This window comes from Adelges cooleyi, unplaced genomic scaffold (assembly GCF_023614345.1).
Source record: "Adelges cooleyi isolate 19-005CV unplaced genomic scaffold, UGA_ACOO_1.1 ACOO_flye_CR_arks_rails_tigmint_CR_PRNA_30, whole genome shotgun sequence".
In the NCBI taxonomy this organism is placed as follows: domain Eukaryota; kingdom Metazoa; phylum Arthropoda; class Insecta; order Hemiptera; family Adelgidae; genus Adelges; species Adelges cooleyi.
Window position 1 is genome coordinate 20,010,800 of NW_026095971.1, and position 15,972 is coordinate 20,026,771.

A 15,972-nucleotide genomic window follows, 5' to 3' on the forward strand; every position below is an offset into this window, starting at 1 on the left:
AATTCCTAATTGGCCACACTGGGGCGGTGGAAATTACTAAGCACCGGCCCGGCCTGACCCCCTTCTACATACTATATACATAATTTATTTTTCCATCTCGCTCGCTTTAAGCCTTAAGCCCATCACGATGTTTTCGTATTTTGCAGTCACGTTATGAAAATTAAATTTTTTTCTCATTAATTGTTCAATGTTTATGTTTAAAATGTTATTAGTTATGTTATTTTATTAATAAGTTTGTTATAAGCTTTTATAATTCAAATATTTACAAAGCCTGCGAGTTTTTTTAACTTTTAAGTGAAAAACTGAAGCTATTTACAATGACACTGGGAGTCAATGAGGGGACTTTGACGAATTCAACCGATAAACAATTAAATGGTAGAAATATATTCAATTTTATGTATACTTTGTAAAAATGAATATGTCATGAATTACACCAATCGATTTTTTCTTTACATTTTTAATCTAAGAAGTTAATTAATTTTTTTTTATTATTAGGTACCTAGGTTATTATAGATGTAATTAGCAGTTTGATAAAAAAAAAACATCGGCTTCATATTTAAAAATAACTAATAATATATATTTAGTTTCTTGTTATATCCATAACTAGAGTGTGAAATTACTCTAAGAAAACAAAATCATCAAAGCGTAAATAAATATAAGCCGATTTTGATTTATTGTTTTGCAGTAAAAACTGTAGTCCTTTTAATATTTATATGCATGTATATTAAACCCTTAAATGCAAAATCGTAGAAAACTATAAAATGGGTAATCTAGAATACTAAGGCTCTTTACAAGATATCATTAAAATAAAGTATAATTTTTGCATACATTTATTAAAAAAGATAGACAGTGTTATTCATCTAATATAAGACACTAATTTTCTTAGAAAATACGAATATTTTGTAAATTATTCATTTCCTATTCTTGAAGGTACATATTTTACTATATTTCTCAATTCTTAAAAAAAAATTATCTTCATCCCTTACACGTAAAATAAATATGAACTTTGTTTTCTCAAATGAAACATGTTTTTAATTTCATAAATATTTAAATTATAAATTTTAAAAAAATGTAAACGTTTGAATGTTTAACTTTCATCAATCTGGTTGTTTACTCTATGACTTAGTAACGATTTTCATTTCTCTCCAAACTGTTGTCCATTGTTCATTTCCTTTTATTAATATTAAGACTAGTAGCCTTCACTGTTTTTGAATAGGTATATATAATATAGATGGTTATAGATAAGAACCTCTATCATTATCCTCAGGTAGGGAAAGAATCGCCTATCCACATAATATTTTTAAAAAACGTGTAACGAGTGTTATTTATGTCTAGTTATCAATGACAGTGTTATTGATGGGATCAATATTATTATTTAATGTGGAACTCGCTGACCTACTGTCTTCAAAAATCAAACAAATCTTGATCTTCAATTAAAAATTAAATTAAATTATGTCATGAGTAACAAACTCATTATTAAAAATTGTAACAATTTAAAAAAAATGTTCTACCCAGTTATCGACTTCAAAAAATGTTTGCATTTGAAAAACTTAAGTTGGTAGTCTTATTACATATGAAGGATGAGGTTAAAAAAGTTTCTTTGTATTGAAAAATATAGTAAAATATGTACCTACATGTATAGAAAAAAATAATTTTCAATATATTCATATTTTCTGAAAAAATTAGTGTCTTACATCAGATGAACACCCTTCATAACAGTATTGAATATATTTTTTAGCTTCGTTGCCTTGGTAAGAGGGAAGTATTTTAATTTTTTGTATGGAGCCCCTATATCTTCAAACAGCTGACCTGATTTCTTCATGTAGCAATTCTTAAAGATCCGAAAATGTACTTAAAGAGAATATTATTGTATCAAACATTTTAATAATCTACCCTTTACATATCAGAAAAAAAGAAAAACACTAAAAAAATTTTATATATATTTTAACTTAAAATTTTGGCGTTCAATAATTTCTTCTAAAAATAGATAAATTAGTTATCGTTTTCTATGATATATTCTTAAGCTTAAGTACTATCTATATACCTTGAAAAACCAAAATAATATAAACCCTTTTCATTATAAAGGTGGAAACTTTTTCTTTATTACCCTTTTTCATTGAAAATTTTAAGACAAGCATGACATATACAATTTTCTTAAAAATCTATAGACAATATAATAAAGCACTTCGATTCCCAGTATGAGTATGGACTCTGTTTGATATCAGTATACTCTGCCAGCGCTGTAAAATGGGTTTGCAGCAGTATAAGATGCAGAGGTTGATACTGATAATAGACCGTTAAGATGCCCAATCTTGAGCGTTAAAAATCATCTAGTTAAGCAGACACTTGACATTTTTTATTTTAAATCTTAAGCATTACATAGAATGGTCATAATATAAACAAAAAAATAACATTAAAAAAAAAAAAATTAACTATATCAATGTATTTTGAACATTAATAGTATTGTTTCCATAATTTTAAAAATATATTAGAAATAGTTAATGAGGTGCGGAAACGTATAGCCTAATAGTAAAGCAATCACTCGAGGAGTGAAAGATTACCCGGTGGTTAGATACCCGGTCTGCTGCAAAATTTTCAAATTGCCATCTATAACAATAGGAAGTGAGATTGTGGTAGTTATTTAATTTCATTAAAATTTATAAACAAATTTACTTTAAACTTACAACATTTAAGTTTATTGCATAAGTTTGTAACTCCACAACCAGTTCCACAATTTATTATGAAACCTTTAAATCTTGTTAATTACATTATTAGGGCATAGCTCTTGTGATTAAATTCTTGGTTAAACATTATTTTTAATTTAGGTTCTGTGAATATGGTTTGCGATGGCAAAACAACAGCTATAAAGTTAAAAAAAGAAAATTGCATTGTTAATGAAACTAATACTTTAGATGTTGAGATGAACAATACATTAATTAATAATGTAGATGCAGTTAACAATAATGGAACCCTCAAAGAAGGGAAAACGAGTAGTAAAAATATTGGCAAGAAAGATCAAGCTAACAATCAAAATGTTGAAGAATCAAAAGGGAATAGTAATTCTCCTAGTGAAGATAGTTCTGAAGAGAGTACAGAAAGTGATAAAAAACAAGATACCGAAGTAATATTTATACAAGACCTTGGATTTAATGTAAAAATTATATGTCCTGGAACTGAAGCTTTTGAAATACAAGTTAGTTTTATCATTTATTTTATTGGCAAATGTAATAAATTATTTTAATAGTGTAGTGTATACTCATTTATGATTTTAAATTTTCATAGGTATCAAGTATGGAACTTGTTCAGGAGATTCATCAACTTCTTATGGATAGAGAGGACACGTGTCATAGAACCTGTTTTTCATTACAATTAAATGGAATAACATTGGATAATTTTTCTGAATTAAAAACTATCAATGGCCTTAAAGAAGGTTCTATCATTAAGGTATGGTTTAGTTCTTACTTTTTATATTATTTTAAATATTAAATATTTACATATATTTTATTTGTATAGATAAAATTAGCACTCATACGTGTGTAGAGTGTAAATATTTATTTGTGGATTTGAATTTGTAATTTACTCCAACTAAACAGGGTTTCTGTGAGGTAGGAACAGTCAATATTTGCTTTCCAAATAGGAATCACACCTGAAACCTATAGTATCATGTTTATTACCATTTACATTGATTCCACACATTGATTATAAATAAATTAGATAGTTTCATTATGTCTAGGGCTTCCTAGAGGTCAATGTTGACAAATTTTAATTTAATGATTACATTAATCTTTTAATCATAATTGTAGTAACAAATTACTTTTATTTTTTAACTAGCAATAACTTAATAACATTGTTTTCGAATATTTACATATCATATATAGGTATATATAACAAAAATATAATGATTAATCATATCATTATTACAGTTTGCTGATGAATGATTAATAATATAATCAAGATTACTGATTTATTTTATAAAATGATTATTGTTAAGTGTTTTGATGACTTGAGAGTAATGATGTGACTGCATAATAATTGTTAGTTTGATTTATATTTTATGGTTAGCTTAGTGTTGCAAGTTTTTCGTGTTAGTCATTCCACTTTGACGTTATGATGTTGGTGTAATAATTAAGTGTAGGTTATTCTAAAATGATTTAAAATAGGAGCCTCTTTATGGTTTAAATATCTTAGGTTTATCCAGCTTGTCATTTTAATTTTTCTTCAATAGTGTTAAATAGACTAAGTTATTGAGAAGTAGAAGTATTATAAAGTTTTTATTATTTCTAAAAATTCAATTTTTTTTTTGTTGTTTTGGTTTTATATAGGTGGTGGAAGAACCTTACACTATGCGTGAAGCTAGAATTCATGTACGTCACGTTAGAGATATATTAAAGTCGTTGGAAATGGCCGATGCTTATAATGGTGTTGATTGCAACTCCCTATCGTTTTTAAATGTTGTTACTCAAGGTGATATATTAGGTATGCTCATTTTATACTTGAACTATATTAATTTTAAAATTGTTTTTTTGTACATTATGCAGAAAAGAAAAAAACTCGCTCAGATAGTGTAGATTGTACTCCTCCTGATTATATTATGCCTAATAGTAAAGATCGGCCATTGCTTCCATTGCATCCTACTTCTAAAGATCTAAAAGGCCCTCAATGTATTAAGGTAATTATAATCATTTTATGCCGTAACACATTATATTCCTGAACAAACTAAATAGGTATTGCAGAAACTTGTAAAAAAGCAAAATCGCTACTTCTTTTCTCATGTAACAGACACACTAATTTATGTTACCCTAATATGTCCATATATTTTTTATAAGAAAAAATTAGCTATTACATTAAACCATAATTGATGATTCATGTTGCTGACAAACTTATTTATTTTGTCATGTTATATTCTTCTTTTTTTATAATGTAGGTTCTTACTACATCAGCTTGGAATCCTCCTCCTGGTTTTCGTAAAATGCATGGCGATTTAATGTATTTGTACGTTATTACACTAGAGGATAAACACTTTCACATAACTGCTTGTACTAAAGGATTTTTCATTAATCAGTAAGTAATGATTATTTATAGTAGTATAATTTAATTTATCTATATGTGGAAACTTTTTTAATAGATCTACCAATGAAGAGTTTGATCCCAAACCAGCAATGCCAAATCATTTGTGCCATTCTTTAATTGAATTACTCAGCCAAGTTAGTGCTGCCTTTAAACGGAATTTTGCAATACTTCAAAAAAAAAGAACCGCTCGTCATCCTTTTGAAAGAGTTGCTACACCTTACCAGGTTTATAGCTGGGCTTCTCCTCAACTTGAACATACTTTAGATGCAATCCGGGCTGAAGACAGTTAGTTTTATTTTATTTGTATAACTTGATAAAAGATTAATTGGACTTAATTGCTGATAATAGAATATTTGTTCTAATTATTTAAGAGAAAATAGTGCAAAACAAGCACATTTCTACTAGTAGTTAAATTTTATACCTTTTTTTATTTTTTGAACAATATTACTACATAATTGCTAAAATATACTTATTGTTGTAGTTCAATGCTGGGTGTCCACTAAATCAGTAAGCGTGAGGTAAAATTGAGCCACTCCAAATTTCACCAACCTAATGGACACCCAACTTAACATACACGTGTATTGATTTTAATGGAATTTACATTTTTGCACAACTGAACTTGCTATTTATTTAAGAGTTGTAGTGTAGTTTTGTTAGGCAAATGTGGTTGTTATTATTTTTAACTAAGATCGAAATATTTTTAAATAAAGCGTTTTCATCAAAATTGGGCTATGAGGAACATATACCTGGTCAAACCCGAGATTGGAATGAAGAATTACAAACAACAAGAGAACTTCCACGCAAAAATTTGCCTGAGCGCTTATTAAGAGAAAGAGCTATTTTTAAAGTAAGACCAAGTAGCATTTTTGGAATTAATGTATTTTGTTGAGTATTTGTATTTGTGTATAGTGGTTATTTGGTTATATATTTAAAAATAAAGAAGTATTCTCTTTTGTCACCAGGTACATGGTGATTTTGTAGCTGCTGCTACACGCGGTGCAATGGCTGTTATAGATGGCAATGTTATGGCCATAAATCCTGGAGAAGAAGCAAAAATGCAAATGTTTATCTGGAACAATATATTTTTTTCATTAGGTTTCGATGTAAGAGATCATTATAAAGAACTAGGTGGAGACGCAGCTGCATTTGTTGCACCTGTACGTACTTGATTGTTTAATAAATGTGTCATATATAATTCAATTTTTAATAAACTTTAATTTGTATTTGTTTTAGCGAAATGATTTACAAGGTGTCCGAGTATACAGTGCTGTCGATTTGCCTGGACTGTATACATTAGGCACTGTAGTTATTGATTATAGAGGATATAGAGTTACAGCTCAGTCTATAATACCTGGAATATTAGAAAGAGAACAAGAACAATCAGTTGTATATGGATCAGTAGATTTTGGTAAAACTGTTACTACAAATCCCAAATATATAGAGCTGGTATATTATTTATTACTATACAATTTTAAAATTATGTTAAACATTATTTACAGAATCAAAATGTTTTAAAATATGTAGGTATGTAATTTAAACACTAATTAAGAGCTTTTATGTACATTTAGCTCAGTCAAGCAGCACAACAGTTAAAAATAATGCCACATAAAGTAATAAGTGAAAAAAAAGAAGTAGTTGAATTGTGTTCCTCCGTAGAGTGTAAAGGAATAATTGGAAATGACAGTCGTTATTATATTTTAGATCTTCTACGAACTTTCCCCCCAGATGTCAATTTTCTAATACGTAAGGTTATTATTTATTCATTTTAAGAATGTATAATGTAGCTTATTACTTTTATTTCATAGTTGACGAAGATATATTAAGTAAGGAAGTCAAATCTTTGGGATTTCCTATTCAGCATAGACATAAACTATGTTGTCTAAGACAGGAACTGATTGACTCTTTCATTGAGTAAGTTAAAAACATTTATATTTAAAAATTCTGTTTAATTGTATCTAAACTTTTAGGACACGCTATATGATGTTCATTAAATATGCAGCATTCCATTTACAACATTTAAATTTATGGAAAAATCAAAAAAGCACTGATAATAATTCTGAAACTAATAATCAGGTTTGTGTTGCAAAATGTATTATGTAAAAATATATTACATTTAGCTGTAACTAATAGTGTATTTTTTTTTTATAATTGTAACTATGAATTTTACTATTATTATAATTAATAATATACATATTAACAGATCAAAGGAATAGTCAATCAAATAGCTGAGAAAACTATTGAGAATGAAATTCAAGATACTAAAGATGTTGATAAATCTAGTGACGAAATAATTAGTGAAGAAACTTTAGATGCAAAAAAAAAAGTTTTGGAGACAATTACTGAGACAGCTGTTAAAAATAGTAAGTATAATTTTTTTAGATTTGAAACTATTTTTCTTAATTTTTGTGTCTGTTTATTTACTTACAATTAAATAATTCCTCAACTACAAAAATATTGTCGTTAACAAGTTATGTAATTATCGTAAAATATTTGTTATAGCAAAATTCAAGTAGGCTATATATGGTAACTGCATCAATCCACCTAGATATCATACAAAACTTATAAAAAAAACTAAACTTTATTGTTTTAAAAAAGTTATTAATATTTATTAATGTTTATTTTATATTTGTAGTACATACATTAAATTATTATTATTATAGATGATGATAATAGTACAAAGGAAGTTGTCAAAAAAGCCGCTCTTAAAGTTGGTTCTCTTAAAGATACAGAATTTGATATAAGATTCAATCCAGATGTTTTTTCACCCGGTGTAAAACATTTTGATTTAAATTCTGTCCAATTTCAACTAGAAAAAAAATTAGTTGTTGATGCTGCTGAATATTTATTGTTGTCGCAGATCCCATTATTTGTAAGTTAATTTTCATTTACCTAAGAGCTAAGATTATATTTTTGTAATATGATTTTTTGTTTTGAGTGTGTGTGTTGCGAGATAATTCATGAGATGGTAATTCCTTGTTTTTTCCCCTAATCCCACTAGTTTTTTTTAATTTTGGATTATTTATTTATTTTAAACATAGAAAACACACATAGTTTTGTAAAGTTAAAACTTTAATTTCATGCTTGTATCTTCCTTGAAATGAATAGTAATTTCCTAGTTAAAGTTCACTATTATGAATGATTACTAAACGTTATTTTCTTCTATGAAAAATTAACCAATTTGTACTTGCATCTTTTGCAATTTAGGCTGATGGTATTTTAGTTAGTTCATATATTGTGTCATTCTTTACATTATTTTTTGCTGAGCCTTACAAGTTCAGTATAATAGCATAAGATAGCTTTTTTTGTCGATAGTTGTCTTATGAAGAATGTTCCAACAAATTTGTAAAAAATATATTTAAGCACTTTGATTTGTATATAGTAAAACAGAAATATTACTGTGAATTAACAATATTTTAAAATTAATTTAAAAAAAAAAATTTTCTTTCATATGATAGATAAGAGACTGTATGGATCATTCATCTGCACCCATGGATGGACAAATGTTGTCTGAGAATTTACATACAAGAGGCATAAATATTCGCTATTTGGGAAAAATAGCAGAAAAATTATCAAAAATTAAACGTCTTGAATACTTATATAGCATAACTGTCACAGAATTAATCACTAGAGCTGCTAAGCACATATTTAATTCTTACATACAAGTATGTTTTTTTTTTTTTAATGTAATTTTTAACCACTCATATTCTTATTAATTGTTTGTAGTCTGCTGAACTTATGAGTTTAGCTAATGCTGTAAGTCATTTTTTGAACTGCTTTGTGTCCTCCTGCTCATCCCCACATCCTCAAAATACATTAGATGATGTAAAACCAACTAAAAAGCGTAACAAACGAAAGGGTCGACTGAATCGATTATTTACTGTTGACAATAAAGAATGGGCTAATTTGACACGTCAAACATTGTGGACACAAATTCGAACAGAACTTAAATCTTACTATGCTTGGGAACTAGTGTCAGAAACAGTTGAATCTATTTGTGAACACTACTCTATTCAGAAAATATCATTGCTAAGGTAATAAAAAAATATGTTATAATATTTTAATTCTTAACACGTATTTACAAACATTAGCAATATACACGTTAGCAATATTTGTATTTTATTTTATCATAGTTATTTAATTATTTATAGGTCATTTTGTTTAAAAACTGGTACACAGATATTATTACGTGAATATTCCTTTGATGCGAAAAATAGGTTTACGTTTTTCGAAGAAGATATCATCAATATGTTCCCAGTTGTCAAGCATATCAATCCAAGAGTAAATAAATAATAAATTATTTATTTCACATCATTTACTAGTACTCTACTTTTTATCACGTTATGTTTTCAGGCAACTGACGCATTTCATTTCTACACTACTGGTCAAACTAAGATTCAACAAGGTCTTTTGAAAGAAGGGTATGATTTAATTATGGAATCTCTTACGCTGTTGAATAACGTTTATGGAGCGATGCATCCTGAAATTGCCCAGTGCTTAAGAATGTTGGCTAGATTGAGTTACATAATGGGCGATTATAGTGAAGCTATGGCATTCCAGCAAAAAGCTGTTTTTATGTCTGAACGAGTAAATGGAATTGATCACCCATACACAATTACTGAATATGTAAGAAGTTCAATGTTAATATCACCTTATTGATGATATAATATCTTACTACATCCATTTAACACATTTCAGATCCATTTAGCTCTATACTGTTATGCAAATAATCAAATCACTACTGCCCTAAAGTTATTGTATCGAGCTCGTTATTTAGCCGTATTAATTTGTGGTGAAAACCATCCAGAAATAGCTTTATTAGATGTAAGTAATTTATTATTAGCCTAACCTAACCTTGTCTTTATCTTTTAAATTGCTTTTTTTATATTTATATGTTTTAGAGCAACATCAGTCTGATTTTGCATGCCGTTCAAGAATATGATCTTTCATTAAGATTTTTAGAGAAAGCTTTAGCGTTAAATATTAAATTTTATGGCCCTAAATCATTAAAAGTGGCGGTTAGTTATCATTTAGTTGCACGGACTCAGAGTTGTATGGGCGATTTTCGGTCTGCATTAAGTAACGAAAGAGAAACTTATGCAATCTACAAACAACAAGTATAATAATAATTATTCATTATGTTTAATATGTTTCACTAAAATCCATAATTCCAATCAAATTGTTTAGTTTGGTGAAAAACATGAGAAAACACAAGAATCATCAGATTGTCTAAAACATTTAACTCATCAGGCAGTAGTATTGCAGAAAAAAATGAACGAAATCTATACGGGGAAATCTGGGGCCACCTTACCTCCCATTCAAATACACCCTCCATCCATGGGTAGTGTACTCGATATGCTCAATGTCATTAATGGAATTCTTTACGTACAGATTAGGTAAGCCACGTTCAATTTTTATTTATACTCATTTTATATTTTCTGTGATGTTTAACATGTTACTTTTTTATTCTAGTCAGCAAGATTTGGAAAACTTTAAGGCAGAAGTAGAAAAACGTTCAGAAACTTTAGATTCTGTCAATGTACTATCAGAGCAACAAGATTGTGCAAGTTGAGTACTTTCAAAACACGTAGTAAGTTGATCTTAAACTTTCAGAATTTTGAATGTGATGAGACAACTTAAGTAGTCATTATTGATGCTCATTTTTATTTTTTAATTGTTTTTTTTTGTTAGTTAATATTTTCTTCTGTTTTGTTACTAGAATTCATACACTTATGAACTTTCCATATTTTGTGTAGTGTCGTTTATCTAGTCTGATTTTTTTTTCTGATTTATTGCGTAACATTGAAAAAGAACTGATATCATGAGCTCCTTGAACAAAAGCCAAGAAACTTTTATTTTATTTTTAAGTGTTATTTTTTCTGATTTATTTTGTTGTCTTAAAAATTTAAATTTAAAAAGCTTTTATTATATATTTTTTTTTAGTAAAATGTTATAATTTTTGTGTAAAGGGCTCATATAAAAAGTAATATAAAATAATTCCTAGTAGAATTTAAGCATGCTATGTACAAAATTAATAACACATTATCAGGCTAAGATTTTTTTAAAAAGCAATATTTTTTATACTAACTGTTATGTATTTAAAGGCTACTGAAAATTAAATATGCTGTAATTTGTTTTTAGTACTACTAAGTCAACCAAATGAAATGTTAGACTGGTAACAAGACAGTAGATATATTTTAGAAAGTTTGTTGAATATTTGTATACAAACTGTTATAGTTTAAAATAACATTAATAAAACAGATGGTTTTTTTATGACATTTTATTTATTTATTTTTGCTTAAATTCACCGTGCTATTATCAATTATAGTTGGCATTAATTAATGCTAATTTTAAGATAAGTTTACAATGAAAATTATATATTCTTAGTATACCTACACTTTTTGAATTATTTGATAACAATTTTTTATCAAAAAAAAATGTACCAAAATTATATACTATATTTTTTATTGCTAGGAATAGTAAAGCGGTTTGCGGTTTTGTTATAAATTTTTTTTTTTTTAAATTGAAAAATTGTTATCTATTAATAGGAGTTTTGTTTTAAAACCAACCAAATTTTTTCAATGCAATACTTTCTTTAAAACTCGAGAGTGGAAACTGGTCATTTTTTTAAAAATCGTTCACTTTTAGTCATCTTTCATCCCAATTTGGAACAAAAATTATACTTTTTTAATATAATAAGCATAGTTGCCAATCAATTAATAATGGAAAATTATACAAGAACCCTACTATATAATAAATCATATACACAACACATTTGTAAAGAACTGAAGAGCTAAGTCCCAGCAAAACCTTGGATCCCTCCTCCATTAAATGTATGGCCTTTTTATTTATAATTATTTACGGTTGGATGTCGGCATTCTGTCTACGCTCAATTCTAGAGTATTTTAGTCGTGTATTCTTTTTGAAATCTAATGCAAATACATACGGTTGTTGTCGAGATGTAGAACTCTGCATGGGCTATGTTATTTGTATTATAATAAATTCTAAACGAAGACTGGAATTTGAATATTAAATATAATATATAAATTAAGGAATAAGTAAAGAAGTTTGGTAAGTTTATGTAAAATAATAAATTTTGATGTTAATAATAACATTAAAACAATTATCAAGCCGATATTTTTTAATCTATATCTGTTTTTAAAACTATTGTCTGATCACGCGTTCCACATTACGGTTAAAATTGAATCGTTTCATGCAAAAAGGGCCTAAAGTCACCATTTTATTAAAAACGTGATTATTACAGATTCGTTATCACTCTACTTAGACGCATCGATTCATATTAAAACGGTATTATTCCCATTACTAGAACCCATTGTAAACAAGCATCTTAAATATGAAATTTTTGTTAAAAGGGCTTCAGTCACGGACTAAATAATGAAATTAGGCGCCTCGTCCACCTAAGTCTAGATACTTGTTGAAAAAGAAACAGATCTGCTAAAGAAGCGAGTGTCCAGTGCTGCTTAACGATTAAAGTAAAAAAATGGTTTAAATTAAATTTGAATGTCTAGAGGTTAGTTGGTTATAAGGCGAGTGTCCGGTGCTTTTTAGATAGCCGCCGAGGTAGCTTTTTATTTTGAACACAGTATGGGTTTTTTGCATTTAGAAGTGGATAGGTCAAGTTAAATTAACGTTTTTGAGGCTTCAACTGTTTCTAAACGTTGAAATATAAATAAAAACAAAAAAAAAATAACAAACTTCAACGAAATAGTAAGTTATAATTATGTATGAATAAGGATTTGTTGTTCAGTAAGTAAAAGTATACATCATTATATAATATTAAAACATTATTCAATTTTTATAATATTTATTAATTTAAAATTAATATTTTATTGCTATTTTTTGAATTAATGGTCTACTTTGTTGTTTTTAAAGTTAATAAAATTGTTGTTTTTATTATTTTAATGACATGAACTAAAATGTTTGAAATAAATCAAATACATAAAATTATTGATTTTTGTAAAAAGGGTCTAAGTTCACTATATTTAAATGCTATTAATCTGGACTGCATTTGAAAATAATAATATTGTTTTACAGAATGTAATTTTACTGTTTAAATATATTTAACCTTTGATGAAGCCCTTATATGTTTATGCATTTTGAAACATATCAAACGTTTTTTTCATTTTTCCAAAAGTTTTAAGTTAAGGACTAAGGCCCTTTTTGCATGAAACGATTCAATTAGAATGCGTTGTTTTTTATCTAAAATACAGAGGTGTAGAGGCCTCTTAAAACATCTTCTAATAAATGAAAAGCTTATAATGTTATAGAATGAAACCTTTTTGTTTAAAAAAAAAGTTAGTTTTTTTTTTTTTTAATCACATTTGGGCACTTGTTCCTCTTTTAAGAGCTTTCAGCCCTGATAAACATGGAAACAGAAATTATTTTGTCACAATTGCATTATCCCTGCTGATAAAATAGTTGAACAGTTGAATAGTCTATGTTGTTCTTATGTCCCTGCTTGCGCTTCCGATAGAAGGCGACTGCGGGATGTTGGGGACCTGGGAGACGTTAATTTGCGAGAAACGAGAAGTCCGAGACAACATTGTCTAGGTCGTTTTGTGACTGGTTTGTTAAATCGCCGGCTAACAAAGCGTTGAATCTAGTCGCGAAATTATTAGCCTCAAACCGCAAAGCTTGCTCGTCAGCGGTGTTAGTAAGAGGTTGATGGTTATCCGGCGGGATAATCTCGTTTCGTATACTACCGTCATCGTTTGTGTGGACAACTGTATTCGTGATTGATACGTTTTGGTCTGTTAAATTTAACTGCAATGTAAGACCGGGAGCTGCATCGATTAGCCTTTGCTCTCTTAGGGCTGCACAGGGGCCGGATGCTTTCGATAAATGACCATCTACAGATACAAAATCTTTTCCACAACCAGGGCAGTGCGATTTTGGTTTTATACGCCTGTTCTCCATTGTTCTACGTTAATTCTAGAATTAAACAATTTAATATTAAAATTAATAAATGAACATTTTTTCATGCGGTTGAATTTATGATATCGTATATAAAGGAAAAAACATTTTTTTTTAAACAGATTTTAAAAATGGTGTAGAAAACCTATGAAGTGATGTTCAATTATATAGTTTTATATTATACGTAAGTAAATCCGTAAATATAGTTATAACGCATATTCTATTATATAGTAATAGATATATAGTATGCAAGTTGCAAGGCCATATCCGGTGGCGGGGTTTGATGGTCCCCTTGTATTTGAGTTACTAATATAAATAAATAGCAAATTTTAAACATGTAACTGATTTATATTATCGAAACCGACGTATGTATGCAGTTAACCATTTCAGTCCCAGATTTTTTTTTTTATTGAAAAAAAAATTTGTTGTGTCCAAATATTTTTTAGTCTGTATTAAAATAAGACAAAAATAAAGTTTGAAGTAATTTCAATCATTTAGAAGAACTTACAAACTTTAAAAAGTTGCCTGCCTTTATAGGGTACACTGAGACTCATCGCCCATCGGTATCGTAACATCTACTTATTATATACTTTTAGAGGTATATAATAAATATATAAATATTATAATAAATATAATACATAAGTTTTTACTTATTTTTCACATTACCGGTAACTGTTGCTTGCGTGCAGAAGGTCATTTTCGAATAATAATTTTTAAATATCTTAGAAGTAGTATGTAATTATTTAAAATCAATTGCTATTATTATTTAATAATTTTTAAAGCAGACAGCACTGAAAACCATACACAATTAAGTAAGTACGAAACGCATCAAATGTATAATATATTTGTGTAAAACTAAATGTTTTCATCATATACTGTTTATGTTTTCACAGTTTATATATTTCACGTTTTGAATTATATGATAACAGTTTTTTGTCAAAAAAAAAAGTGTACCAAAATTATATGCTAAATTTTTTATTGCTAGGAATAGTAAAGCAGTTCGCGGTTTTGTTATAAATATTTTTTTTAAAAAAATTTTAATCTTTTTATAGGGATTCGGTTTAAAACTAACCAAATGATTTCAATGTAATAAACTCGAGAGTGGAAACTGGTCACTTTTTTAAAAATCGTTCATTTTTAGTTCTTTAGTCCCAATTTGGAACAAAAATTATATTTTTTTAATAAAATAAGCATAGTTGTCGATCAATTAATAAGGGAAAATTATACAAGAACTTACTTTTTATAATATCATCGTCATCGAGCCTTAATCGGCAAAGGGCGTAAGCGACGCTTTTGGCTAAAATGACCTTTTGATATAAAACAATTCAGAAAAATCAGCTTTATCAACAATAAAATGATTTAAGCGACTACTAGATTAGAAATGGCTGATTTTTGCTTTATAAGTTTTGGCATAAACGCCAGGAGTTAAATTTGTTGATAGCATAATTGATGTAGCGACATATTTCAATAATATAACTGAAGTCATTTTTTTTATTTAAACTTATTTTAGACCAAAGGAACTCTCCTTCCTAGGATTCCTTCGTCATTACATCTGTCTTCCTGTCTTTCCTGTTTCCGTTCGATTTATCATTTAATCTATATGTCCGACTATCGAAAAATTTGTAATTCTTGATGTTTTGTCACAACTTTATGTATTTGTAATTGTATTAATGTTCGTCATTATTGATGTTTTGTCATAACTTTGTATAATTGTATTAATATTTGTAATAGGTAATAACTTGAAATATATATTTGTAAAATGATTTCTTGCTTTTTTTTTATTTAATTAAGTGTTTTTTGTTTTTACAGAAGTTGCAACTCGCGTACATAGGTCAATATATTTAGATTATAGTGTAGGAGTTTTTAGATTATAAGTAAAACAAAATTATCAACCCAAGTTTTAACATACGTTTTAATCTTACTTCCTATAATAAACTAAATTTTTTAAAATCCGAATAAATCATTTTTATA

At 27.7% G+C, this 15,972-nt stretch overlaps 1 protein-coding gene across 4 annotated transcripts; it reads left to right on the forward strand.

The window, feature by feature from the left end:
• The first annotated feature begins 103 nt into the window (after positions 1 to 103).
• LOC126838105 (clustered mitochondria protein homolog) lies at positions 104 to 11,343 on the forward strand. 4 transcript variants are annotated; one of them, XM_050572237.1, is made up of 23 exons: positions 104 to 375; positions 2,826 to 3,193; positions 3,283 to 3,444; positions 4,323 to 4,476; positions 4,539 to 4,669; positions 4,925 to 5,061; positions 5,126 to 5,355; positions 5,781 to 5,917; positions 6,033 to 6,227; positions 6,304 to 6,516; positions 6,639 to 6,813; positions 6,876 to 6,981; positions 7,038 to 7,143; positions 7,271 to 7,430; positions 7,731 to 7,939; positions 8,526 to 8,732; positions 8,794 to 9,101; positions 9,219 to 9,348; positions 9,421 to 9,693; positions 9,766 to 9,891; positions 9,969 to 10,184; positions 10,255 to 10,463; positions 10,540 to 11,343. In XM_050572237.1, the coding sequence occupies exons 1-23, from the start codon at positions 318 to 320 to the stop codon at positions 10,637 to 10,639; spliced, it is 4,110 nt and encodes a 1,369-aa protein (XP_050428194.1). In that variant the 5' UTR covers positions 104 to 317; the 3' UTR covers positions 10,640 to 11,343. The 4 variants fall into 4 exon arrangements, with proteins under 4 accessions (XP_050428194.1, XP_050428196.1, XP_050428197.1 ...); XM_050572239.1 differs by having other exon boundaries at positions 4,323 to 4,464; XM_050572240.1 differs by having other exon boundaries at positions 2,913 to 3,193.
• Positions 11,344 to 15,972: the final 4,629 nt, after the last annotated feature.